Source organism: Coccinella septempunctata, chromosome 8, assembly GCF_907165205.1.
Source record: "Coccinella septempunctata chromosome 8, icCocSept1.1, whole genome shotgun sequence".
NCBI lineage: Eukaryota > Metazoa > Arthropoda > Insecta > Coleoptera > Coccinellidae > Coccinella > Coccinella septempunctata.
The window spans coordinates 13,807,698-13,835,607 of record NC_058196.1 but is presented as its reverse complement, the minus strand read 5'-3'; the positions used below and the strand labels follow the sequence as shown (position 1 = coordinate 13,835,607).

Sequence of the window (27,910 nt, the reverse complement as noted above, 5' to 3'; positions counted from 1 at the left end):
ACCGCAATGGTCTCCACCCTGCAGTGTCTTTATCCCATGCTTTCGCATCAATGGAGGATATAGTCTCTATTTTCAATGGAACTTTGAGACTTATATGCAAGAACCTGAGAAATCTCCTCTGAACTCGCTTTCTATCCTCTATCAATATGAACCTGATAATGGGGATTCCAGACAACTGAAGCAAATCAGAGTTTACTGTCAATGTACCCAAAATAGACATTAAAAAGAAACCTCTCCCGAAAAACATGACTGGTTCTCATTATGGAACCGAAAAGTTTGTTACAGTCGTTCACAGCTTTTTCGATATGCGGTTTGAATGTAAGTTTCTAATTTCAAAACTCCTAAATCCTTCACCTCAGAAACCGGCTTCAAATCGTGATTATTGATATTGGAGGTGTATTCAATACAATTTTTGCATTTGGTGTACGAGATTCTTAGACTTTTGTCAAGTTCAGAAAAAGACTATGGCTTTCGAATCTATCAAAATCTTCCTGAATTTTAAGGCAGTCGCAGTCGGCCAAGTTTTTCACACGACGGTAAACTTTTGATTCGTCTGCATATAGCAAGAAAAAACACTATTCAAAAGAGTTTATGATTTAATTTTTTATTAATATAGAGAATAAACAATAATGGGCCCAGATGACTGCCTGTGGCACACCGGACAACGCCTCAAAAGGTTAGGACCGGTAACCGTTGAGACACAACCTGCATGTTACATTATGAGATTCGAGAGAATGCACAAAGGGTTGCTGAAACCAATACTTGGTAGGACGGGAAATTATGCTTCGGATAGCTTATATGTATAGGGTTGCGTTCACAAACTTACTCAGAGCAAGCTCTGAGTAAGCTCTGATTACCCGAAGCGTTAACAAACGTACTTTTAGTTCCTCAGAGTATGCTCTTTGAGCATGACCGTACTCATACTCTACTCTCGGAGTAAGTTTATGAACACACCCATGTGATGTGAAGCAACTCTTTTTTCTGAGGTGTGTGTGACTACAAAATATGAGAAGAGACTGCAATTAAATTATGTGGAAAACAACTATCAGACCAGGTGTATTACACCTCAGAAGACGAGAACAGTTTCTTCAGAACTGTTGGCCGTCGATCGCTTGAATATCTGTGGAATAGATTATCATGTTTTGGTATGGAGATTGCTTGAAGACTAGCAGAATGTTGTTCGAACGAAAATATTAAGGCGGAGCGACGAGCGACCTAAAAACCGTGTAGGCTGATAATGTGACGATTCGGGTGGCTTTATGTCTGAAATGATGTCTTTGGGTTTTGATTCTGGTTTGGATGGACGGACATTGCTGTTGCTTGTTGTTTGAAGAGAAGAAGATTGATCCCACGATCTAGCAAAGCCTTTGTTGGAGTTTTCCTCAGTTTTGTGTGCATTCACAAAATGTGTGTAAAGCCCGTTTGTAACAGCCGAGAATTCTCTACCAAATTTTGGTAAGAAAACGGCAGAGATTATTTTGTATGCAACTGAACAGAGAATTCTACCGAAAGTGCGTATGTAACCGTAAAGAATTCACTGCGCATGAATTCTCGAGTAAATTTTCTAGAGAATTCTGGGCTGTTGCAAATTGCAAACGGGTTAAGAGAATAATATATTACATTTTGTTAAACTGTTAGGTACTGCTGAATTTTGAACATTTGTCACATAAACAATACTAAAATAAACAATATTTATATTATATAATTTTATTTCATTCCAAATGTACTCATTTTCTTTCTATTAAATCAACATAATGGATAAATAGTGATAATATGATGAACCTGAGCTCACATTATATGCACATTCTCGTTTAGTTCAATTTATTCCAATAGCATAATATCAACGATGCACTTGAATTCAACTCTATAAGCTCTTTTATGAAAGGAAATTTTCAGTTTGCAATATGCAAGCAACCCTTCCGCCTTTGCATCTGGTCGACCCTGATTGCTGAATAGGAAAAACATGAGAAATTGATAGTAAGATGGCATGTTATAGATAGATGCCCAGCATAGTTTTGCACTATACATATTCTTTTTCACCTCTTCGAAAGGAGAATGGAATATTCGAATGATGTAACCAGCATATTTCAAAGCTTTCTTATCATGGCTTGTCCACATAGTGTACCTACACTATGTATATCCACTGAACCGTTACACCTCTCAACAGACCATCAGTTTGAAATCGTAAAAACAGGTCGATATCGATAAGTCCGTCTATTTTAAATTCTAGTAAATGCACCCAACACAAATAAGCTTGGCATCTATCCAAGTCGAAGACTGTGGAATTAACATTTCCCATCCGAAATGAGAATAAGAAACATACTAGCTCCCGAGATATTCTTCGTCAGTGTAGAATATGGATCGACGTTCTTACTACCGTTCTTCCGTGAGAAGTAGAGCAAGCAGCAACAGCAGGTACTCGTTGAGTAGCGATGTTGACACAAAGACCAAAATCAAGGACTGCTGTCGAAAGACCGTGGCGTTTATGTGTTCCCAAGTTGGTGTCATTGGACTTATCGTCGGTTATACCCTGATTGGGGCCGTGTGTTTCATGAAGATCGAGCTTAAAGGAAAGGATACGAATTACTACAAAGCTCAAGCTTTGAAAAACGAATGTTCGCAGAAACTTTGGTTGGTGGCGAGTTTCCACAATGTATTCAACAAGACTGCATTCATCTACGATTCTAACAAAGTTCTGGAAGAGTACCAGAAGCATTTGGTTGTCTTGATCAAACACAACTACAATGGGCGAAAGCTGAAAAGTTTGTGGACGTTTCCAGCAGCTCTAATGTTTTCTTTAAGTGCCATGACTATGATAGGATACGGCGACATCGCTCCAAGAACCGTATGGGGAAAAGTTTGCACTGTTGTTTACGCGGTGTTCGGTATTCCCCTATACGTCTTGTACTTCCTCAACGTCGGTAAGGGCTTAGCGGGAATTTTCAAATGGGTGTATGTATGGTTCGTTAAGTGTAGCTCACCCCAAGACGAAAGCTACCCCCCAAAAAGAATCTTAGTACCATCCACCGCTTGTTTGTGGGTTATCAGCGGTTACATTATGTTCGGTACCATCATGTTTGCGCAGTGGGAAAAGTGGAGCTTTTTAGATAGCAGTTACTTCTGCATAACAAGTTTGTGCAAGCTTGGTTTTGGTGATTTGGTGCCGGGTAATTTGTCTACGAAAACTGGAAGTCAGCTCAGACTTGTAATGAACTATTTTTACATGTTTTTCGGTCAAGGGTTAGTAGCTATGTGTTATCATTTAATGAGCGAAGAAGTAAAGATCAAGGTCAAAGAATTGAGCGAGGACTTCCATCAGTGCCTCAAAGACACTCAAAATAAAATCAACTCCTGCTTTAAGAGGAAGAAAAAAGTGGAAATGATGTATTATAAGTGAATATTAAACGTTTTAAACAATATAATTCCCATTGATTTCCGTCAACCTAAGACTGTGAATGAAAAAGTTCCTTTCTCATATTTCTCAAAAAACTCAACGAATGTTTCATTTCCAATTTATTTTCATTCCGGTGAGTTTTAAATTGGTGTACCATTTTCCTCAATTTGGAATTGACCTTCGACCTTGAAATCATCTGATAAATCTGACAATCGGAATTAAACGGATGTCAGTTTCAAACTAACTACTACGAAGTGCGTGCGTTGTTGTTTTTAAATTTGAATTAAATTTCATCATTCATCATTATTTTCCTCGATATTGCGGTATGCAGTCTTACTGAAATTTTCGGTGATTTCTGTACCTGAGAAATTCAAATTTGAAAGAGTTATGTTTGGGTGGAAAGGTTTGCTTACTTCTTTTAGCCGTTTGCGGAGAATTGGCCCAAAGAGATTCAAAGGAAATTTCAAAATTGAACAGGTAAGATGATATTACACTTGTACTCAGTTTTCTAATGTTGTATTAAAATTGCATTCCGAATTGAAAAATATCCACAACAGAAGTAATAAAGCGTTGTATTTTGAAGAATGATTACTTAGTTGGAATAAAATTAATGAATTAACTAGTTGATGATGTCACGAACCATAATATTGATGTCTACTAGGAACGAATTATACCTATTTGCAATATTTATAACCTCGTTAACATCTTGTATTGTGTGCTCGTGAAAAAGTTTTGTTTTCTTTTAGAAACAAGATGAGGTTTTTCTGGATAATAATCCTTTAACAGATACCTTTGGACGACATCATACATACCTTCGAATCTCCCTAACAGAAAAATGCAACCTAAGATGTGAGTCAAATTGTTAATCTCTCAAATTACATCATGCTCATTATGTTTGTCGTTCTATTGAAGAAGGTGAACCAGTTACTATTATTTAATTTCAAGGTCAATATTGCATGCCAGAAGAAGGTGTCAATTTAACAGAAAAATCAAAATTGCTCACAGCCGATGAAGTAATTTATCTTGCCAAGTTATTTGTAGACCAAGGTGTTCAGAAGATAAGATTGACTGGAGGTGAACCCACAACAAGAAAAGATCTAGTAGATATTATCTGTGAGTTTCTCATTAGTTTGCAGAAGATATCTCATGAAATATTAATCCTTTTTCCTTATAGATAATCTTAAACAAATTAAAGGATTAGAGAGTGTATCTCTAACAACCAATGGGGTTGTGTTAACCAAAAAGCTGGTAGAGTTACAAAAAGCAGGACTTGATGGTTTGAATATAAGCTTAGATACTTTAGATGGAAAAAAATATGAAAATATTACAAGGAGGAAAGGAATGGAAAGAGTTTTAATGGGCATCGACTTGGCTCTTCAGTTAGGATATGATCCCGTCAAAATAAATTGTGTTGTCATGAGAGGTAAGATGTAATAAGTATTTTTTTGTCATTCTGTTATGTGATGTACTTTTGGTTTCGGTCAATTGCAAAGAGGTTATTAGCATAGACTGAATCAGTAGTTTCGTACAAAGTGTATGATGTAAACTCGTACTATATTAACTAAAAACAACACAAAATTATTATAGGTGCAAGAGTTCCTGTTAATTTCTGTAGTCTAGAATTACCTAAGTGTTTGAGTTGAAACATTCATTGCCAAAAAAGGGATTTATCTGATTTTTGTAACTAATTATCTGTGGATTACAGTGCTATTCTTTGTCATCACCTTGACAACATGAGTTCATAAAAAGCATCCCAGCTAAATTACCACAATTGATTCTTCTATAACCTTTAAAACTCAACAATTTTTTCTGTTGTACAGGGATGTAGTTTGATGACTTTTTATCTTCCCTTATTATTATTCTTTTAATATTACTTATTCACTTCCCTAAGTTCATCCCCTAGCATCAAAAGCTACCCCTCTGAAGTTTTCGATGTGAGCGAGGTGAAAAATCATTTTCAACATTTCAACTCAGTTTTCAATGTTTTATATTTCTATAATTTGACTGAGTAAAAACAATTTAAGGCCTGGTTGTACAGTTCAAATTCATTCCCGGTTCAACATAAAACCTTGTTCAACTACTCAAAATTATTGTCAAATTTGACCTGTGTTCAAACTTAAACTCAGATTGCACTTGAACTGTACAACTGGGCCTAAGTTAGCTGAAAAAATTATTGCCAAAAATTTTATTTCCATATCCTCAGCTACAGAGATGACTTTTGAAACTAGAGTCCATATGACACGCAGCATGAAAAGCTTGAAATATTCGGTTATTCTTCAGAACCAAAAAGCTCAGTGAAAAAAATTGAACTTGTATCAATTTTGGCTTCTAGATTACATTAATTTTATTTCAAACTACGCAACTTCTCATCTTCAATTCAGGATCGGGGGTTTCTGGGGATGATTTGTTCATAGATGGGTTTTTTATCAATCCTTTTTCATAGGTATGAAATGGTAACAGATTGAATTCAAATTTTCACTTCTTTATGTATTTTGATGTATTTTTGATGGATGTTTTTGTACATGCCTCTTTTATGGGGTCATTTATCTTTGTAAATGAGTTTTTTATTTCAGATAATTTATTAATTATTACCCTACGTAAAAGGCATGTATATGATAACACTTTAAAAACAACAATTTCACCTAAACATGTTTGTCATTGATCTCAAAACACAAATTGAAAATTTGAATTCAGTAAGAACTGGAGAAAGGAATAGAATAGAGTTTATTTATAATAATCACAAATGAACTCACTATTGAATATATCAAGTCCCTACACCATTGTCACCTCTTCACCAGTGACAACCAAACTGCTCTAAAAAAACTGAGTGAACCACATCTGGCATCTCATCTATACAAACATACAATCTGCTGTCCAAATTATCTGAACTCAGATTTTTCGCACAGATCCATAAACTCTCTATAATTTTTATGAGCGAATCTTGGCGTTCGCCTAGAGTCTCGAAGTCTGTAATCCATAAATAATCCATATTCCTGACTACTCAATTTATAGAGAGGACGGTAAAAAATATCGTGTTGTGTGCAAATATTTACACAAACACATCACTGCATGGTTCACACAAAATTGAATACACGCATCACGACTGGGTCGACATCGATAACATCTTCCTAAAAATATTTCAGGATTGCCGAGTTTTTCTCATTATTTAGTAACATTAACGATTTTATGAAATATCTCATTTCGATACCAATTGACAGAAAAGTCTTTATTTATTTAACAGAACAGGAACCTCAACAGGATTCAGAATAATAAGGTTCACAAAATTAAATACATTAAATACATTACTACCTAAAATTCTGAATCATACGAAGATTTCAAATATCTCGAATGATCCATTGTCACATTGAAAATATATATTGAACTTATGTGCCAATTGTAAGAGCGCATCACTCTAAGGAATAACGAATGGTATCTCACATTTGTTCTAGACCTCGGAATGTAAAAGAGCAACTTCACCTTCGACGATCAGAATACTGTGGTATGTTAAAAGTGATAAAATTTAAAGGTGGGTACACACACAGTTATTGAGAGTCCTAAACAGAAAAAGACAATCAAAGAGATCTCTCCTCCGCTGAAGTCTGAGTATATCCTAGTAAATTAAATTATCTCTATACTGGGATGAACACCGGGAACGGTGTTCGTCACCTATAATTCAAATTTCTAATGAATTTTTTCCGCACTCTCTCGATCTTATCAACCTACTTGTGATAAGAGGGTGACCAGATGGGTGTTGCATATTCCAAATTACTTCTCACGAGAGAAAAATATGAGGTTCTCAGAGCTGAGCTGTTTGTGAATTCTTTCGTGACACGTAAAATGGAGCCAAGCATTTTAAAACTTTTCGTAACAAGGTTATCGACATGAAGACTAAAAGTAAGCTTAGAATTCAGAATCATGTCCCTCACATGGTCTACGGTCTGCAGCGGACATCCATCAAACGATAGAGGAGATCTGAAAATGTTTATTTTTCTGGTGAAGGTATAGCTGGGTACCGTTAATCAATTAATTAACTTCGTTAATCTTGTCGTTTTTAGGTATTTGTTTTTGTATTTTTACTTTATATTTCAATAATTTTTACTAGGAGTCAATGAGAAGAACGTGTTCACTTTTTAGGTTATTTTTTTTATTTATTCGTCTACTCTGTGTTACAAACATAGAAATACAACTTAACATAACTTCTTTATGACTTGTGATATGTAACTGACAAAAACAAAACTGTCCAAGTTTAAATTATATAATATACCAACACTCCCCCATAAACGTAGGGCAGTTTATTTGTGCAAAGTATTCCAACATAAAAAAAAATATTTTCTAATATACAGCAAAATTTTTCATATTTGAAACATTTAAACGACTAATAACTCCCTGGTGAATTTTTCAAATTTACTGATAGGCAAGGGTTTTGTGAAAATGTCACTTACATTTTGATCTGATGGTATATATATCATTTTGAAAAGATTTTTGTAGTATTCATCCTTGACAAAGAAGTATTTAACTTCTATATGTTTACTTCTTTTCATTCTTCCTGCCTTCATCAACTTGATAGTGCTTTGGTTATCAATATATAATGTAGCCTTAACTTCTTCTCCAGTCAGTTCCTTTAACAATTCAATGAGATATTTTAATTCTTTGGTGCACTCGCAGGCAGCAATAAGTTCTGCTTCCATAGTTGATTGTGCAACAATTGTTTGCCTTCTCGATGACCAAGATATTGGACTTCCAAACAGTGTTATGACATGTCCTGAAGTGCTTTTTCTTCTTATTTCTTGAATGTCTTCTTCATTTCTTGTTTGAACATCTCCTGCAAAATCTGAGTCACAATATGCTACTAGATGAAGAACTTCCTCATCTCCATTCTCATCAGAGTTACTTCTGTATAGAATTCCAGCTGAAACTGTTCCTCTTAGGTATCTTAGAGTTCTTTTCAGATTTACATAATCTTTCTTCTTTGGATTTTCTGTAGATCGACTCTCGTAATTTACAGCGAAACTCAAATCAGGGCGTGATTTACAGGATAGATATAATAAGCTTCCAATCCCTTCTCTATAGTTTAAAGATGAATCAGCTTCGTTTTGTTCATCTTCATCATCAATATTGTAAACATCTTGTGTAATCGGAGTCTTCATTGGTTTCGAATCTTGCATGTTGAATCTTCTCAGCACTTTATCGACATAATTTTCTTGGTTTATTATTAATCCATCTTTTACTCTTTTTATATCCATACCCAAGATATGATTTATCCTGTAACTGCTTAATCCGGACTTCATTCCGCCCAACCACGATGCCATCATCCACATGAATAGCTAAATACATATCACCTTCTTCAGATTTAAATATGCATTGATCTGATTTTAATTGAATCATATTAATTTCTTTAAGAGCAGAGGTAAATCTTTTATTCCATTTACATGGTGCTTGTCTTAAACCATATAAGGACTTGTTCAAAAGGCATACCATTCCTTTTTGACCAAATCCTTCTGGTACTCTCATATAAACTGGTTCTTCCAATTCTCCGTACAAAAATGCAGTCTTAACATCTAGTGTTTGTATACTCCAATTCCTTTTAGCGGCAATTGCAAACAGTAGTCTTAGAGATGTAGCATCTACTACTGGGCTATATATGTCTTCAAGATCCATGGAATTTCTGTTCTGCGAGCATCCTTTAGCCACCAGTCTCGCCTTATATTTTCCACTGTCCTTTACTTTGAAAATCCATCTTGATTTTAGAATCTCCTTACCCTTTGCTTGATCTTCCGGAACATAAACCCAAGTTTTGTTCTTCATTATTGAATCTTTTTCTTCTTGTATTGCAATTTTCCATTCATTTTTGTTTATAGCTTCCTCATATGTAAGAAGTGCTTCCCCTTCAATTTCATCAAAATTCGTGACAAAGTCGTTGTATTTCCATGGTAACTTTATTTCTCTTCTTGGTCTTCTGCTTTCATTCTGTGTACTTTCTTCATTATCTTGTATTTGTTCTTGATTGGAATCATTTTCTTCTCCCCCATTTTCTTGGTTGGAGTCATTTTCTTCTCCCCCATTTTCTTGGTTTTCTGCATTTTCCTCCCATTCTGGAGTTCCTATGTCTTCCTCCTCATAAAAATTGATTTTAATCAATTCATCCAATTTTGGTACAGTATTCATGTAGTATTTGTCTGTGAAGATTACATCTCTGCCAATAAATATTTTTCCATCTTCTTGATCCCATAATCGATATCCATTAGGGGCATAACCAACAAACATTGCTTCTTGACTTCTGCTATCAAGTTTCTTCAAAGGTTTCAGTATTTTGGCATAGACTTTTTGTCCAAATATTTTCAAATTGTTCAGATTCGGTTTTCTATTGAACCATTTTTCATATGGTGTACATTCTACTCCTTTGGTAGGACATCTATTTGTTAGATACGCAGCAGTAAGCACTGCTTCTCCCCACATTTCTTTGTTACAATTAGCTTCAAATATTAGTGCTCTTGCTTTGTTCAATAAAGTCAACATCATTCTTTCACTCTTACCATTGAGTTGAGGAGTATGTGGTATTGTGAAATCTTGTATGATACCTTTGCTTTTGCACCATTCAGAAAGAAGATTATTCTGATATTCACCTCCATTGTCCATTCTCAATTTGCTTACTTTCAAGTTGAAATGTGCTTCACCCTCATGAATAAATCTTTGTATATTTTGAAAAACTTCATGGGCTGTTTTTGTTTCCAAGAGATACACTTTACAAAAATGAGTGTAGTCATCTAAAAATACTAAAAAGTAGTTCTTATTATCAAATGTTGGTGGGTCAATAGGTCCACCTATATCAGTATGTATAATTTGCATAGGATGATTTGCTCTTTCTCTGATGGTCTTAAAAGGTAGTCTTACTTGTTTTGCTTTGGCACATATTATGCAATCCATTTTCCTGCTTGTATCTATCTTGAATGAAGCACCATCACATAGTTCTGTAATTTTTTCCATTTGTCCATAACTAAGGTGTCCTAGTTTTTTATGCCAGTCTAAGGTTTGTGTTGAGTCCTCGGTAATAAGTGCATTGTTATCTGTTTTCTTCATTTTCACTACATATAGACCATTTTCAGTCTTCCTTCCTTCTATCGCAATGAGATTTTCTGGAATTTCAATATTAGTTTTTAAAATATATACTTTTTCATTATCAAAATATGCTGCGCCTTGAGCTTGAGTGACAACATTAACCGATAACAGATTTCTTGACAGTTGTGGAACATAATAAACTTCATTTAGGGTGCAAGTATCACAGTAAATTTTTCCATATCCTTCAATTGGTATTGTTTCCCCTTTCTTGGCTATCATTACATTATCTGTGCATTTCTTCATGTTTGATATGATGTTTTCTTCTTTAATCATCATTTTGTTGCATCCACTATCTACGATCATTTCTATCTCTTGTGTTTCGGTATTGAATGATTCATTCATGCAGGTTAGAAATGAAATCTTATCAGAGTTTTCATTTTTCTGATTCTTAGATTTATTCTTCTCATCAAAGAAACAATCTTCTGTTTTATGGTTAGTCTTCTTACATATCTTACATGCCTTATCCTTGTTGTAGCAGGTGCGTTCAGTGTGATTTGTTCTGATGTGACCCATTAGTTTGCATATTGTACAGGGTTTTGTTGAGTTTTCCGGATTCTTGTTGCTTGGGCATTGTGGCTTTATATGACCTTTTTTACCACATGCATGACAAATAGGCTCATATTTTCCTTTGTGTACTGTTTTAAAAGACACTGGTGTTTCTATTTGTCTAATTTTATTTTTGTCTTCTTCTGCCGAGAGTCTAGATATTAGATTTTCCAAGGTTTTGTCTTTTGTGGGGGTTGAGTCCCATGCACAGCTGAAATATTGATGTTTTTCTGGCAGTATAGCTAGTATTTTAGAGATAATCATACTTTCGGAGATTTCTTCTTGTAATATTTTCAGTTTGAACACCAAATTTTGAATTCCACTGATGTTATGATGAATGTCTTTGGTATTGTCATATTTAAAATTATAGAATTCCTGTAGGAGAGAACATTTTTCTTGATTGGTGTCCTTTTTGTATATACGAAGAAGTGCATCATACATTTCTTTAGACGATTCGTAGTTCATTAAATGTAATTTTACTGTTTTGTCTATAGTTCTCAAAATGGCATGTTGAGCCAGGGCGTCCTTGGCTTTCCATTTACTTATTTTGGTTTCATCGGTGCCACAGGTGCTGATTTGGGAACTTCCATCGATGACATCCATGAGTTGTTTCGCTTTGAAGAGAATTTTTATTTCGAAATTCCATAAGGAAAATGTGGAGCTGTCTTTGAGTTTGGTGATACTTGAAATGTCTTCATTGTCTAGAGCCATGCTGATCACGTTGTCTTATTTTGTTGAAAATTTTTGTATTACTGTTATTTTTCAGATGTAGCGTGTTCTGGACCCGTAACCTGTCGTTTTTAGGTATTTGTTTTTGTATTTTTACTTTATATTTCAATAATTTTTACTAGGAGTCAATGAGAAGAACGTGTTCACTTTTTAGGTTATTTTTTTTATTTACAGTGTTGCCAATGGTAATTTACGGAATAATCCGAAATATCTGACAAAAAATCCGAAAAAATCCGATGCTTCTGTAACTTAATCCGAAAAAAATCCGCTCGTTCATCGAACGGTTAAATAATTAAGAAAACAGATAACACAATTTTCTATTCTCAATATTCCAATCATTTTTTCAATGTGAAAAATCTTCACTACTCTTTTTGAGCTGCGAACATGATGCCCCTAGTGGTAGCTGAATTTTGTACCAGGTCTAAATACCGAATGCGTTATTTATTTCGTTACCTAAACATAAACAAATACTCTTTCAAAAATCCAGATCGATCCCGCTTGTACAGTTTTTTATTTGAAGTCAAAGCTCGCACATTTTCGTAAACCTCAAGAAACTTTGCAGATCGTACAATTCTTTACAAAAAAATATTCTATTCGTGAGAAAGTCGTATTTCAAATTACATGCACACATTTTTGCTCCACTCCTTAAGTAGTGTTCTTGGCGTTTTTTTTTAACGTGGTTTCTTCAGTTCCCAATAGGAATATTCCACGAAGCCTCTACTATTGATTTGAATTATTCAATCATCTAGTGGCAAGAGCCTCAATAATTGATTTGAATAATTCAATTCCTTTAGAAATTCTTTGAAACTGTATAACATAAAAAAAATCCGAAAATATCCGAAATATTTTTAAATCCGAAAAAAATCCGCGAGAGCTAAAAAAATCCGCAATTCGGATAAAAATCCGCCGATTGGCAACACTGTTTATTTATTCGTCTACTCTGTGTTACAAACATAGAAATACAACTTAACATAACTTCTTTATGACTTGTGATATGTAACTGACAAAAACAAAACTGTCCAAGTTTAAATTATATAATATACCAACAAATCTCTCGTCCGTTACTTTTGGGATGATTTAGTTAACGTTAATCGTTAACACCATTTCAGAAATGACAGAAATGCTCTTCTATATTGTTGCGTTCAAGATCTATTTATAAGAATTGTTAATTAGGTTTATAGAAATTAACAGTTCAGGAACAAAATAAAAGACGTGTATAATCAGAATATGTAATTTAAATCATTAAATCTAGGTATCTGGTTCTGCAATATCAACATCCTTCAACATATCGATGTTCATGAAGGTAATGTCATATTGCCCTTGATGAACATCAAAATATTGAAGTTCTCATTTCTCGTTTCGGTGTCAAAATATCTTTGCCCGTGGAAAAATGACGTTCAAATGCAGCTAAATTAAAATGAGGCAAAACCTTCCGAAAACACAAGAACAAAACTCCTCAATAGAGTAAAAAGCCGTGGAAAGTAGTCTGTCTTTAACAACACGTTTGAATCTATCCTCCGTCAGTGATTTCAGGTGAGAAGGTCACTTATTGTACAAACCAATGGACATAAAGTCGGGAGCTTTCTCTACAACATTCCCTATTCCCTAGGCCCGCAGGGAACCGAATTGCTCTTCTCTGAATTCTGAAAATACATTCTCTCAAGGGGCAATTACCCCACAAAGTGACGCAGTATCTCAAGTGGAACTCGACCAAGGCAGAGTAAACCATCCGCAAAGCTTTAACAGACAAAGTCGATGACGAAGCTCTAAGGGCAAAGTTCATTCATTCATTCATTCCTGTATCCCGTTACCGGGAATTAATCTACAAAAAGACATAAAAAAGAACAGACTTATAATTTCTTGGGGCTAATTGCGAGTGTGTGCTCTCCTGTGACTGAAGAGACCCAACCGTGACCTACAGATCCTTCCACACTCCGGGCATGGATAGTCACCAACCAGATCTGGCCGCCGCTGAATTCTCGAGTCCATTATAGCATAGATCTCCACTGTGACCTGTCTAACGCTAGTTGTTCCCAGTTATGATTGGCATTAATTGATTTTCGGGATTGATGTAGTGTAGGGGCAAAGGCATTTTTGCTGACCTCAGCTTCCGCTCCGGCACAGATCTCAAACCAAACTGTGCGATTTGGACTCATTTATGGACAATCTGTTAGCAGAAAACCATTCGAAAGCCCTCAACTCTGCCTTCGAAGACTTAACGAGGGCAGTGGTATCATCAGCAAAGAGAATAGCCAGCGCACCCGATACGTACTCTCAAAATGTCAAAAATAATATTGATCCCAAAACTGAACCTTGCGGGACTCCAATGACCAAGGATCTTAAACCAGAGCACGACTCGTCGACAGAAACCATCTGCCAACGATCCGTCAAAAAAGTTGTATGGCACAGTCATAGAGCCCATAATTCTTAAGCTTACCCAGCAGTGTTTCTTGGGAGACACAGTCAAAGGATCTCGAAAGGTCAAGAAGGAGACCATGCATCATGCACTACCCCATCAAGCCTTTGATCAATGATAATTGTCTTTATCTTACAGGAAGAAAGAAAGCACTTTGGACTTGAGATCGACGGAGGACTATAACACTCACCGTAACTTCTTCAATCACGTTTCCACGTCGCCGTCGCTTCAAAAATGAATAACCCTTTTCGAGAATGGTTTTGCATTTTCCAAAGACAACAAGTTAAGTACATCAGATCCTCTTCTAATAACACAGTAGGTGTCCCACTAGTCAGAAACCTACCTGGTGAACTCAGTGGCAGTTCTAGAGAATCAGCAGATATCCTGGCCGAGTTTTTCTCTTATGTATTTACGCCCGAACTGTTTGGCTCAAGTCTAATGTCGAAATAACCGAGGAAATTGTGAGGTGGCATCTTACCGAATTGAATACTTCTTCGGTCCCGGGTCGTGACGGAATATCACCACTTCTTGACTTCTTTGAATCGAATTTCAAATAATTATCGTCACCCTTCAAACAAAAAGCACGACTAATTATCTATTGATGAAAACCGCATGGAAATCCGTTCAGTATCTTTTGAGTTAATCGCGAACAGACAGTGAGACGGACGCGGCGGAGGACTTTATTTTATAATATGTATCTACTGATAGTCCGTGAATGTGTCAACTAACTTTTTTTACTGAATGCTGCATTATGGACTGACAGATAGACACATAATTACAGACACATAAAGAGATCTCGTTTGTACATCGGACCAGCAGAACCTTAAATAAGACCTCATATATCTTTGAAGAACTTCGGGTAATGTGTGAGGGAGATTTCCTATCGAATATCCTTTGAACATGATGATTCTTACTGTCAAATGTCTTGAGCAAAATGTCAGAGAGCTTTTCCTCTTTACTATTTCCAGTTTTTGTCAGAATGCATTTCTGTACTGAGAATGAATTGGACATTTTCTAATTATGTAATAAAATATTCTGTCACAGTTCGCATGCCTTACTCTTGAGCACTGTTTGCCATTTTAACTGCTGGATGTTATAGGATTCAATGATGATGAGGTTTACGATTTCATCAAGTTAACTGAACACAAGAAATTAGATGTCCGTTTCATCGAATACATGCCTTTTTCTGGCAACAAATGGGAAGTGGACAAAATGGTACCCTACAATGTGATGCTGGCCCAAATAAAATCAGTTTGGCCTGATTTTTTACCCCTTTCGAATAGCCCCAACGATACTTCCAAGGTAAAAACGTTGAAGCCAACTTTTCGTTTCGTTTATTGAGAATTATTCTAGGCTTGGAAGGTTCCAGGATTCAGTGGACAGGTCGGTTTCATAACCTCAATGTCGAACATGTTTTGTGGAACTTGCAATAGGCTGAGGATAACAGCTGATGGTAACTTAAAAGTTTGTCTTTTCGGTAACAAGGAGGTATCATTGAGGGATGCCTTGAGGAGTGGCGTTAAAGAGGATGATCTTATTAACATGATTGGTTTGGCAGTCAGAAGAAAGGAAAAGCACCATGGCGGTATGTATTTTTAAGGATACGTAGATAGTATGTCCTAAAATTGTTTTTTCGTGACTAGAGTTCTAAGAGGAAGTATCCGAATACAAATTTTGCAGAATTCAGATCTAATATGACTACATTCCTATGACTTACGAATTGGTAAAACTCTTATGTATTCAACATGCCGTTCAGTTTTCTTTGTGAATAATCGAGAACTACAGCTAAGAATTCGGCGTTGTTGACATTACCCTTTGTTAGAAATTGAGGCGAAACCAAATATCAGATGAACAGTGGGGTCGGATACAGTTAACAGTTTTATGGCAAATACAGCAACATTTAATCTAAGGAACTGTTTTGGGAATACGTGATGTTAGCATATATCAAGAAACAAAATATATACATTCGAGACTGTTCTTCGAATATTTTTCACGAGTATAGCGTGAACTTCGTTTCGTTAAACTAAATATGTATGATATATTGGATATTTCGTCAATCAACTGTGTTTTAAAGAATTCCCCTCCTCGCGAGTGCAATTTGTCAATAGAAATTTAAATTTAATAACTTGAAAATAAATAATAAAATTATTAACAAATATTATTAACAAATATTATTAACACTCATGTTTGTACCGATTTGAAAAAAAAAGTGGATGGGCTTCGGCTAACGGGTTGAAGAAAAATATTCAATTTCATTGACAAAAAATAAGTATGATCGGAACTCAATTAACGTGTTTGACCCTTTCACTTTTAAGCCATTGGTTGACTACTAACTTTCTCTTTGCCAAGAAAATTTTGCCCTCTCACCACAAATAGAAAAACAAAAATCGTTGTTTTCGTTTTTTTTTTTAAACTTTTAACACCACTTCTGGTAGCACTGTTTTTGGCCGACCTAGTGATTTAGTATGTTTTGGCTTTGACGAATGATTTTGAGTATTTTAAACATTTCAGCAACTAATTGCTCACGGAATTCTCTTTTTGACCAGCGTTTTCGACTTGTGAAGTAGTATACTAGATATTTCCCCAACGTATCATACATTGAAGGAATGAGAATTTAAGCCATTTTTGATTGCCCGTATCTTATTATCTTGTAACTTTCATTAGGAGTTTTAGTCTGTAATATTTTATTTCTATGAGTTCTGCACCCTGATAGAAAATGAATTGAAAAACGATCATGAAAAAAATTTAAAAACTGTTCAAAGCGGTCACCATTTGCATCTGAGCAGAGTTTATCCAGGCGTAATAATGAGTAACCGCAAAAGTATCGCATTATCTACGAAAAATTTTACAATAATTTTCGGTACAGGTGTCTTAATTCTTATATACTGCTCACTTTCCCTTCACCATGAATTTTTTTCAAGCGACACCAAATAAAACAAAGCCAACATTCAGATACGGAGAGCATGTAGCACAGAAATTTGGGCCACCATCCCTTACCCATCTATATGTATTCATCAGAATAATGGGTCTTAGAAATTAATCAGAAGTCCATTCACAAGAGTCGATATCATGAGAAAAAAGTGTCCGATTGGTCGAACGCTCACTAGACTTTTTTTGGAAAATGGCTGGTAATAACCTTACGCATCGGTCTTGAATTCGATCACCAACTTGTAGTTACTTGTATTGTGCAAATAGTATTCGTCCGCATCAACATAATCAGATCGATATATTTTAGGCAAGCCGCACATCGAAGAAACATAAAAAAGGAAACGTGAAACAAGAATCGTGAAACACCTTTTATGAAATTACAACATATACACACACCGGCAAATTTAAAGGAACGGAAATGAAATGTATTATTTTTCCTCGTAACTTTTTTTTGTGGCACATTTGAAAAGAATCATTCAACAGGGAAATTCAAGGAATGGTTTAGTTGATTTCAATTTGTTTTGCAAAGCTTCATGTTCATTTGGAGCCTGTCTAAAATCTAAAGACTAAAAGTTTAAAACTTAATTGTATACTTATTGTCGTCTTATACATTTAATGGTAACACATAATCACAAGGAACATTTTTTTCAATAACGTGTGTTTCCTCCACGAGATCTTATAACTGCAACCATTCGTTTTTCCATATTTCTGATTACGTTGTCGATCATTTTTCGAGGCAAATTCTCCCATTTTTCCACCAAAGCAGTTCTTGCTTCTTCCAAGTTTCGAACAGCTGTAATTATTGACCTGAGTTGTCTGCCTAGCATGTCCCAGACATATTCAATTGGATTCATGTCTGGAGAAGATACAGGCCAATTCATTGTCGGTATTTGAACCTGATTTAAAAATTCAGTTACACAACGAGCTGCGTGCGGGCGAGCATTGTCTTGCATCAAGAGAGAATCTGCCACGATAAATGGGGCAAAAGGTATCACATAATCTTGCAGAATATTCCTTATGTACCTATCTGCCGTTAAAGAGCCGCCATCAATAACCACCAACTCTGTGCGTGCCCCTAAACATATGCCACCCCACACCATAATTCAACCTCCACCGAAAGAGACAGTAGAAGTAAAATTAAATTGTTCATTTTGTTCTCCTGGACAACGATACAATCTTTCCCTCCCATCTATTTAATTTACACAGAAACGGCTCTTATCCGTGAACAAAACATTATCCTAGAGATCATTCCAATTTAGGTGTTCTCGAGCAAAAGTTAGTCGCGCTACTCGTTGACGTCTCAGGAGTTGTGGTGCTTTTTTTGCCCTATATGCCTTAAAACCAACTTCTGTGACTCTTCTCCTCACTGTAGGCTCACTAATAGTGGTTCCACGAACTTCTTCCAATTCGTTTCTTGTTTGAACTGTGGTTTGAACTACTAGAACACCCCCCGTATTCACCAGATTTGTCTCCATCCGACTATCATCTTTTTCCTCAACTGAAAAAAAGTTTAAAAGGTCGTAAATTTTCTTCCAACGAGGAGGTAATAAAAGCTGTGGAGGTCTGGTTTGCAGAGCAAGAAGAAATATTTTTTTAAAGGTCTAGAGACGTTGCAGCTACGCTGTAATAAATGTATCCAATTAAGAGGAGAATATGTTGAGTAATAAAATATTTTGACATTGAAATTTTGTTTGGTTCTATAGTAGGCTAAGAATTTTTCAATATATCCTCGTATGGTTTCAAATGAGAATCAGTACATCAGAGACCAAATGACGTACCGAAGAAACGAATCGTGCTAAAACATAAAACATATCTCATTTCAAGTTTCAAGGAGAAGATATAGCAAAGGAGCCTCCAAACCGATTCGAAGTGTGTTGATGTAGAAGGTGATCGGTCCGTACGCAATGGCAATCTGGGAAGTTAGAAAGAAAATTTTAAAAAATTTTTTTAAATACTTACTTTTGGTCAAAAACGTTGTTTACTTCGATAAACAACGTTACTTATTCGTAAGTCACAGAAGTTGCTGCAGATCGTTTAACGAGTAAGGCTCGGTTGTTCAATTCTGGTTTAAACCGAGATTAAAGTTAATCCTGGATTAACGTGACAGATTTGAAAGGAAATGTCAAAATTATTCCAGGATTAATCACGAATTGAACAACCAGGCCTAAGTCGGATTAGTGGATGAGAAATAAATCAATTAAATTCCTACTACTCTACTTCAAGAAATGCAAGAAACAAAATAGGTACTGAAAACTGGGAAAAAGCAGCTGTAGAATGTTCAACTGCTTTGACGAATTAATATAATAAAAAAAGAATCATCCGACGAAGAGGACAGTGACTTACTTTTTCTGAAAAGCCTACTACCCGATTGGAGAAAGATTGATACTCAAAAGATACGGTTTAAGCAGAGAATGTTCATTCTTTATGTACTGAAGCTCCTCCGTATCTCCGTATTCTTCTGCTGCATCAGCGTCGTCTTATGACGAAAACGTAAATTATTCTACGGAAAATGAAAAACAATATATGTGGATCTTGAGTATGCAGCTATTTTCGAATGAAGTTTTTCTTTATTTCATAACATATTTCACCAAATATTTGTAAAGTGGAGTTGGGCCGGACATGTAAATAGGAGTAAAAATAACAGGTGGACCAAGAGAATGATTGAATGGAGGCCATTCAAGAAGCATATCGCAGTAGATATCGTCCACCGAGACTGATGATATCAAAAGAATTGTGACGGATGGATGCTGCGAGAGAACGTGCAAGATAGCAGTGATATTGAGGGAGGCCTATGTCCAGCAGTGGACGCAAGTGGCTTTGTGATAATGTTAGGTCATGAATTAACTTTAACTCCTTAAACCAGTCTGAAGTTCGTATCCTTCTTCAAAATATGAGGTCCAACATTATAATCTAATATAAGGAATATATGTAAGGACAATCTATAAAATGAGTAGAATTTTTCTGTGTCATCACTTATTTCTTTTTACTTTACGTAGAAACCATGTTTCAATTAACACAATCATATGGATGCACTCAGTATATCGTCGCTTCACTCGTGTATTTATTTCTCTTTGTGGGTACCACAGCAATCATATCATCACTTGAACACTCAGCCGTTTCCATTGTTAACCGAAACTGATTTCAATTTGGTTTCTTCGGTGTGTGTACCACTGTAGCTGTTTCGTATTTTATATTTCGTGTTTCACGTTTCAGCTTTTAGTTTCAAGATTCGTGTGCGGCGCCTTATAGGAAATTAGCTCAGAATACGAAATGAGAAATAGTCTGTCTTGGACAAAATATTCCTCTCCTTCTGATACAAGCGTTTCAGTTTAGAAAATGTTCCATATGATGCCAGTTGTCTAGAAACATGTCTAGATATCTCTGTAGATATTATTTGAACAATATCTCATATGCACGTTCATTTCTTACTTGAATTTAACCAATGAAATATGGTTTCCAGCTTTGAAGCATTGCCTTACTATAATTAATGCTTTGCATACAGCAAAATTTTTCCGATTGCACTTGTTTTGAATTGATTATCGATATTCTCCTCCTTATTGAAGTTTTTTAATATGCATGAATTTTTCTCATTATGCGTCTTCTACGGAAAAGTGCTTGTTCTTGATTGTAAAATTAGAAGTAGAGAAATTAGGAATCAAACGAGTGAATGTTACAATGTGCCCTCCTCATTGAAAATAGGAACGTTACATTTAAATTGAATGAGTCATGAGCAAACCGCAAACCTTATGTCATGTCATTATATTAAAAATTAATTTCAACCAAAGTGCCAACATTAAGCGGTGAACACATATGAGCGGCCGCGGCCACGATCACGATCACGATCGAGACTCGTCCCATGCAAATGTCATATTCCGCACATAATATCACGATCTGTTCAGCGATATAGCGGCATTCAGTCGGGATGTCTCACGATCGTGATCATGATCGTGGCCGCGGCCGCTCATATGTGTTCACCGCCTTAGGCGACTCTTCAAGATCCTAAAAAAGACTGCTGAACTAATGTTATTTTTTTCCATAAAAGTGCCTTTTAGGTTTTAATTGAATTTTAACTTTGCTGTTTTCAATTCGGCATATTTCATTCGAAAAGTGAAAAGTTTCAAAGTAGTTTGTTGCAATAGGCCCCTGGCGATGAATTCGGAAGAGGGAATATGCTTTATGATACCGCCTATATTTCTGTGGCTGAATTTTACAAAACTAAATTCGAAATCCACACTGATCCAAAATCGGCAGAGAATTGCACGGCGACGGAACGAAGCTATTTCTATTCCTTGCATTGTCGTAACTACAGGGTCTTTATTACAAATTATTGTACGTTACATGGAGTGAGAGTAAAGTTTTAACTTGATGTGATTTGTAAACGGTTCGAAACCTTCTAAAGATGCAGAACAAAGTAATTAAAAGCTGACTCCAATTTAACAGTGCTTTAATTGCTTGTTTCCAGTTACATTATTTTTTAAATGAGTTCAGTAGCTCACTTAATGAGCAATTATAATATTTTCAAATATTATAAAGATAATGTTGAAGTTGAAAGAATTTTTTCGACATAGGAACTGATCAAAATCTCAACCTGAACTCTTCGACAACTTTTAGGTCTTTACAATTACTTTACAATTACAATAAAAAATTGTATTTGTAATACGAAACATAAAATGTCTATAAAGCGGCTATTTTTTATATTTCGTGAAATTTTTTATGACATGGATCTTATATCCATATTGGAAAAATTTTTCCCTTGGTTTGTACGCCAAGTTCACATTGATTTTTACGAGATATATTATTTCACGGAAATTTCACATTCAATTAATCGAGTTTTGGGTTTGTGTCAAATATTGTTTTTTCTGAAATGTGAACACTTTCTTCAGCTTTTAAGAATTGAATCAGTATGAGAGATAAGTAGTTTTTACATAATCAATAGTTTTCGTTAATAAGTGAGATAATTCCGGAGAAGTCAAGAAACCATATCCCAGTAACCATTCATCTTTGACCCATGGTTCACTGGACTAAATTTTTGCAAATTATCTCTAGTAAGTAAAACCCCTGGGAAGGATTACGTCGAATTACCACAGCCTCTGTACTTCGCGCCGTACTAACATATTTGTTTTTTTCCGTATCTCTTGTTGTATGCTTTATCGAAATTTTAAGTTTCGCTTTGCAAGTACAATTTTTTTATTTTCCTTTGGCATTTTTATGAGGCTCCACACTGCATAATGAAATATCAGTTAATTCAGTTCCAAATAGCCAACCTACTTTAAAAGTTGTCTTCATTCATGGCAGTCTCATCTGTTACTACTACGGAACATGATTAAGAAAATAAGAAGGGAGGAATAGTGCGTTGCCAAATGCATGTACGGGAGCTCTAATTGCATAGGGACAGAAGAAGAAGGATCCGAGTTTCTTGGAAGAAAACAGATATCTACATATATGTTTATCTGTAACAAATGCACAATAAAAACTGTCGAAGCGGGTTAAATACCCCTGTACATATCATATATCCGATTGCATATAGCAGTTTGGTCATTGTTGTCGATATCAAGAACTGTTTTTGTACGTTGTTTTATTTCTTGTTGAGTTCTTGCAAGTTAATAACTTTCATATTATTCAGGAACATAGTTTTCTCCGTTATGTACATAAAGTTGAAACCACTAGAAAGTGAATTTTTGTCTACAAACTTCAACATTTAAACTTCAGACTTGCAAAAGCTGATTCATTTCACAACTATAGAAGACAATTCTATCTTCTTCCAACGCTACCATGGGTCATTTCTGGAAGATTTAAAATCAATGTTTTCCAGGATGAAACCGATCTGCCCGTCCTGTCGTCATTGCCTTGCTATGCCAATCAGCGACGAACATTTCTTGTTGATATACCGACATATTTCAACGATTATTGCAATGTTTCAATATTGAAAAATTCCATGTGAAATTTTGAATGCTTAATTCTTTACGGAGTAGAGGGTCGAACTGAAGAACCTGTGGTATGATTTGCGTAATTTTCCCTTGAGCCGTTGAAAACTCTATGTAATTTTCTTGTCGCATGTTGAATTTTCTTGTACTAGAATGAGATGACCTAATATTAAATGTGCTCAAAATACTAGTACACAGATCAGTTAAGTACTTTTTTACAGGCATGATGAAACTGTCTCAAATGGAGAATCGACCGATGATTCTTATAGGCGGTTAAAAATAAAAATTGTGTACATTTCAATAATGGAGGTAACTATATTCAGAAAATAACTTCTCTTCTTCCCTAGATCTCCTCATTCTTATTTCCGCATCACCTATGTAATTCATTACTGCCTTTATGCATCTACCTATACATTTGCATGCACTTCGTTGCAAATTTTATTTTACTGAATTCACTTTTTGCTGCACTAAATTTAATTTGTTTGCTTGACTCAGCGCATCATATCAACAAAAAAGAAGTGTGGGATGAGTAGAGAGTGGTTATAGAAATTTAATTTAGACACTTAGTTTTGTTTATTGTTGCATTCGAAGTTCGGAAATTGAATATTAATGTGTTTATTATAGGATCTAGTTAATTTTCGAATATTCATATTTTTTCTCTGAATTTAGTCGACAGACGGTAGTTGAAGAAATTCAATCAGTCAGATTCGATAATTACCAATAATACTCAAATAAAAAGATCTCAAGAATGGCGGTTTTCAGTTCAGCTTAGCTTAAATATGAATGATCGTTATTTTTCTTGTAACTCAAAACTTAATTTTCGATATACATATTATTCCTTCAACGTACGATTTAATATTGATAAAATTATGAATATAAGTTCAATCCATTTAAATAAGCATTTGCCAGGTTAAATTTTTTTTAAATTTTTCTCAGAATGAAGTAATCCTTGACTGTTGACCAATAAATTTGAAATACTTAGCTCAGGAAATTATATATATCATTAATATTATAAATTATCGATGAAAAATACGGAGTAGGGACTTGGCAAAAAAATATATACATAGTTTCTTCAAGCTGTGACAATATAATAAAAATTTACCAGCTCCTAAAGAAAAAAAAGAGTAAAGCTCTTTAGTGATAGTAATATAAAAAAATGATTTTTTTTCCATTCGGCTTGACTTTTTTATATGGTTGATCTTTGCCACATAGTGATATAAAGAGTGTGTTAAAAGTCACGCATAAAATCATACCTTCCAAATTTAGTATTTTGTGATGAAATATGCTTGAACAGGTACTGTTCGTCTAGTATTGAGTAGTTTGTCATGCTCATCTTATACGAGGGCCCTTAAGTAGTTGAGTTTTTTTGAATGATTTGATCTTTTGTTGTTGAGGATGATTCGGTCATTGATGGTTTTTGTTTGCTCATTATAGGGATGTACTGGTTAAAGTTTCAGTTACTTTTTTATGTATTTTGAACATGCCTTTTTCATAGGGTGGTATTTGATGAGAAATGAAGGAACCAAAGAAAGAATTATAATTATGTTCATTTACTTCTGTAATTGTGATTTCATTTCAGATAAATCATCAATCAGTACCTAACGAGAATGATACGTTCAAAAGTTTAACCATTTCATTCTTTTGATGAAAAAGGGTTGATAAAAACCGCCTTATTGACCTATTCAGGAACAAAAGGTCTATAACTTTCTGGCACTAAAAGTTAGGGTTGGTATTTCAAGAACTCAATAACCCTCCACGTCTCGTAGAGAAGTTAATAATATAAAAATTTCATTTTTCTACAGAATAGAACATATACTATTAACCTCATATATACAGATTACGAATAAGAAATAGACGTTAATGGATTACTAATCACATTTTTTGCTGTTGGGGTTTTCGACAATGAATTTTCTCCCTTAGATATTTTCAGACCTCTGCAACTACTTCTTTCTCATTTCAAATGGCACACCCAATATATTGTAAGATTTGATAGAAATTTCATCAGCATACCATACATTGAGTGAAAACTCATCGGTTTATGAGTTATTGGGACTCTTATGAAAAAAATAGTGAGAACAGGAGATCACATTTTTTCGAACACTTATTATGTAGAGGCTTTTTCGAATTTTTTTCTTGCTTAGGCCGGGAGGAAAAGTATTGCTATGTCAACGGCGATGAATTACTTTTCCACCGCCACAATCGAGAGTATGTTAAATATGACTACTAGCCACATTTTACTTTATTCACTCAATTATAACGATTGTAAAAATCTATTCCAAAGGTTGATATACAGATTAATGAATTTCAAAAGGTTCGGAAAAAGGCACGTTTCATTCGGAGGAGAAGTGAGTTTTCATGGCTCGCCTTCACTACGTTCGGCTGGCAAACACAGGCTCGCCATTAAAAGTGACTCTTCTTCTAAAGAAATAATATACTATTGACATTTTGTGAATTGTATTCCATACGGTGTTTGTTGTCATTGTTGGACATCTATAAAAAATTCATGAAATGTCAAAATGATTTGACGGAACATCTGATTTTAGTTACTTCTGTCGTTTCCGGAAGTGACAGTCTAACGAAACAGGGCTAAATTGCCGTTTTACTTTAGTTTTACAACCCTGAAAGTTTTCATTTAAGATATAGGGTTGATTCAGGTAACTTCCCCTTTATTTTCTGAAATGGTCTGAAATATGTAATGAAGTCGCAATTTGAAAATCTCTAGTTTCGATTAATTCGATTTGTCTAACTTGATGAGTTTCTAATAATCATCCTGTACATTTTTCTGAAGTAAAACCTCCCCAGCAGAAATATTCACACAAGTGTGACCTAACGATTACACGGTGTTTTTTCATAAGAATCCCAATAACTGATAAACAGAATACATAAAAATATACTGGGTGTGTTACTTGCGATTAGAAAGTAGTAGGATATATCTGGTATAACCGGAGGTTGCATAGATCAGAAAATAGTTCAGGCAGAAAGTTCTTTGCCGAAAACCCCAACATACAAGACAAGGAGGTATCAATTGAAAACGAGTTGAATCACGAATAGGAACAAATCCATAAAACCATTGAAGAGCAACACTTCAAAGGAAATATCACGCATAAATTTTTTTTGGGCAGAATTTCTTGCTTCATACTTTCCGTCCTAAATACTAGATTGCTCTTTCCAGCGCATTGTTTCACGAATGAATGCTTACTTGAAAATATCGAATTGATATTCGATGAAAATCCAAAACGAAACAGTTTTTAAGTCGCCTATTTGAAATCCGAAAAAAGTTATATTCTCAAAATCTTGAAGAAATTTGGGAAACACTGTGATGTTTTCTTGATTGAACAGATTAACTGCAAGTTCCACTTAACGTTGATTTTCCGATCAAATAATCATAGTTGAATGATTTCTTGTGTATTGAGATTTATCGAAAATTACAAACCACATAAATTCAAAGGAAGCTGATAGGTTGATATTTGTTGAAACGATAAACTCATTGATTCTCAAATTTTAATTTTGAAAATTGACTCGATTTTAATCTTTCCATTCGGCGATTTATTAACCAATCAAAGTATATAGTACAGGGGTTAATCTTTCATTATCAATCTGTCTAATTCATGAATCTTCAGCTAACAACATTCTCTGGGTGGTTATGTTGATTAGTTTATTCAAAGATTGATTGGCTTGTGTTTGAGATTGCAGATCCAAATAAATTCATGGAAATCGGCAGTGTAAAACTTTCCCAAAAAATAAACAAAGTGAAGGCTAGAACGAGAACTACCTTCTCCTTGTCATTAAGGAGGATGTACAGTACGTACAAAAAAGGCGAATCTCTAACGCACGTTGATGCGAAAGGTGAAGCAAATATGGTGGATGTCTCGGGAAAGGATATTACATCCAGAACAGCTACTGCTAGAGGTAGCATTCACGTGGGACCTGAAATTACTAGGCTTATTAAAGAAAACAACATTAAGAAAGGCGACGTTATCGGTGTGTCCAAGCTGGCCGGTATAATGGCTGCTAAAAAGACGTCAGAATTGATTCCTTTGTGTCATAATATTTTTCTTAACAGAATAGATGTTACAGCTACCCTAGATGAAGTAAACGACGCCGTTATCATAGAAGCTACTGCGAGTTGCGATGGGAAAACTGGAGTGGAGATGGAAGCTTTGACCGCGGTGACTGTTTCGGCTTTGACAGTCTATGACATGTGCAAAGCAGTCAGTAAACATATGAAAATCAACGATGTCTATCTGGTGAAGAAAACGGGAGGTGCTAGTGGGGACCATGGCACTGAGATACAATTTAAAAGTTACAAGGAGGTTTTGAGAAAGAAGACTGTCTATGTTGGAAGTATTTGAAAGGCTGAATTCACACGGTTTTATTTGGATTTAATTCCTTTCCCTTCACTTTCTGTTGTTTTCTTATTCGAAAGAAGGTGAGTTGTATTCTAGAAAAGTGGATCAAAAAACTTCGAATAAATTTATAATTTTCATCCCCGATATTTGGATAATTGATTTTGAGATCACTTAAGAGTAATACGTTCCAGATCCCGCATTTATGTTTTTTTTTTGGTGTCAAACCTGACGTTCCAAAAGTTCTCATTGAATTTTATATCCTTTCGCTAATTGTTAATTTTTTTGTTGAAATCTTGTTTTAGTATAATGCTTTTTGTTGATTGCTAGAATGATTTATATTTATACCACGTTTGATTATTTTTACTGTTGAAAAATATGTAAATTTAAGGTCCCCATGCATTTTAGCATAAGTGGTTGTTGGTGCAAGTATATACATAAATTGTTATTGTTACAGTTTTAAACAGATTTTATACATAGTTTTTCATGAATAAATTTTGTAACTTTTCAA

General features: G+C 35.0%; 2 protein-coding genes and 1 long non-coding RNA gene across 4 annotated transcripts; 2 read left to right on the top strand and 1 right to left on the bottom strand.

The window, feature by feature from the left end:
- LOC123318564 lies at positions 1-26,673 on the bottom strand. The gene is made up of 4 exons (XR_006538327.1): positions 24,910-26,673; positions 19,289-19,293; positions 18,153-18,156; positions 1-11 (listed from the first exon to the last, which is right to left on the bottom strand). It is a non-coding gene; the product is annotated as an uncharacterized LOC123318564 (long non-coding RNA).
- Positions 2,158-3,871, top strand: LOC123318563 (TWiK family of potassium channels protein 12). The gene has a single exon (XM_044905233.1). It carries the CDS (start codon positions 2,357-2,359, stop codon positions 3,395-3,397), a length of 1,041 nt encoding a protein of 346 aa, XP_044761168.1. The 5' UTR covers positions 2,158-2,356; the 3' UTR covers positions 3,398-3,871.
- On the top strand, positions 3,737-27,910 carry LOC123318562 (molybdenum cofactor biosynthesis protein 1). Of its 2 annotated transcripts, XM_044905232.1 has the most exons (8): positions 3,737-3,871; positions 4,141-4,243; positions 4,340-4,507; positions 4,569-4,817; positions 15,301-15,503; positions 15,555-15,786; positions 23,275-23,362; positions 26,747-26,883. In XM_044905232.1, exons 1-7 carry the CDS (start codon positions 3,782-3,784, stop codon positions 23,328-23,330), a joined length of 1,101 nt encoding a protein of 366 aa, XP_044761167.1. In that variant the 5' UTR covers positions 3,737-3,781; the 3' UTR covers positions 23,331-23,362; positions 26,747-26,883. The 2 variants fall into 2 exon arrangements, with proteins under 2 accessions (XP_044761167.1, XP_044761166.1); XM_044905231.1 differs by lacking the exon at positions 23,275-23,362 and having other exon boundaries at positions 26,747-27,910.

Bases quoted from the DNA above. Each gene is read 5' to 3' on its own strand.
- LOC123318562 (XM_044905231.1), top strand. From the start codon at position 3,782: ATGTTTGGGTGGAAAGGTTTGCTTACTTCTTTTAGCCGTTTGCGGAGA. The intron at 3,872-4,140 runs GTAAGATGATAT...GTTTTCTTTTAG, and splicing joins GAAATTTCAAAATTGAACAG to AAACAAGATGAGGTTTTTCT. The intron at 15,787-26,746 runs GTATGTATTTTT...TTGAGATTGCAG, and splicing joins AAAGGAAAAGCACCATGGCG to ATCCAAATAAATTCATGGAA.
- LOC123318563 (XM_044905233.1), top strand. From the start codon at position 2,357: ATGGATCGACGTTCTTACTACCGTTCTTCCGTGAGAAGTAGAGCAAGC.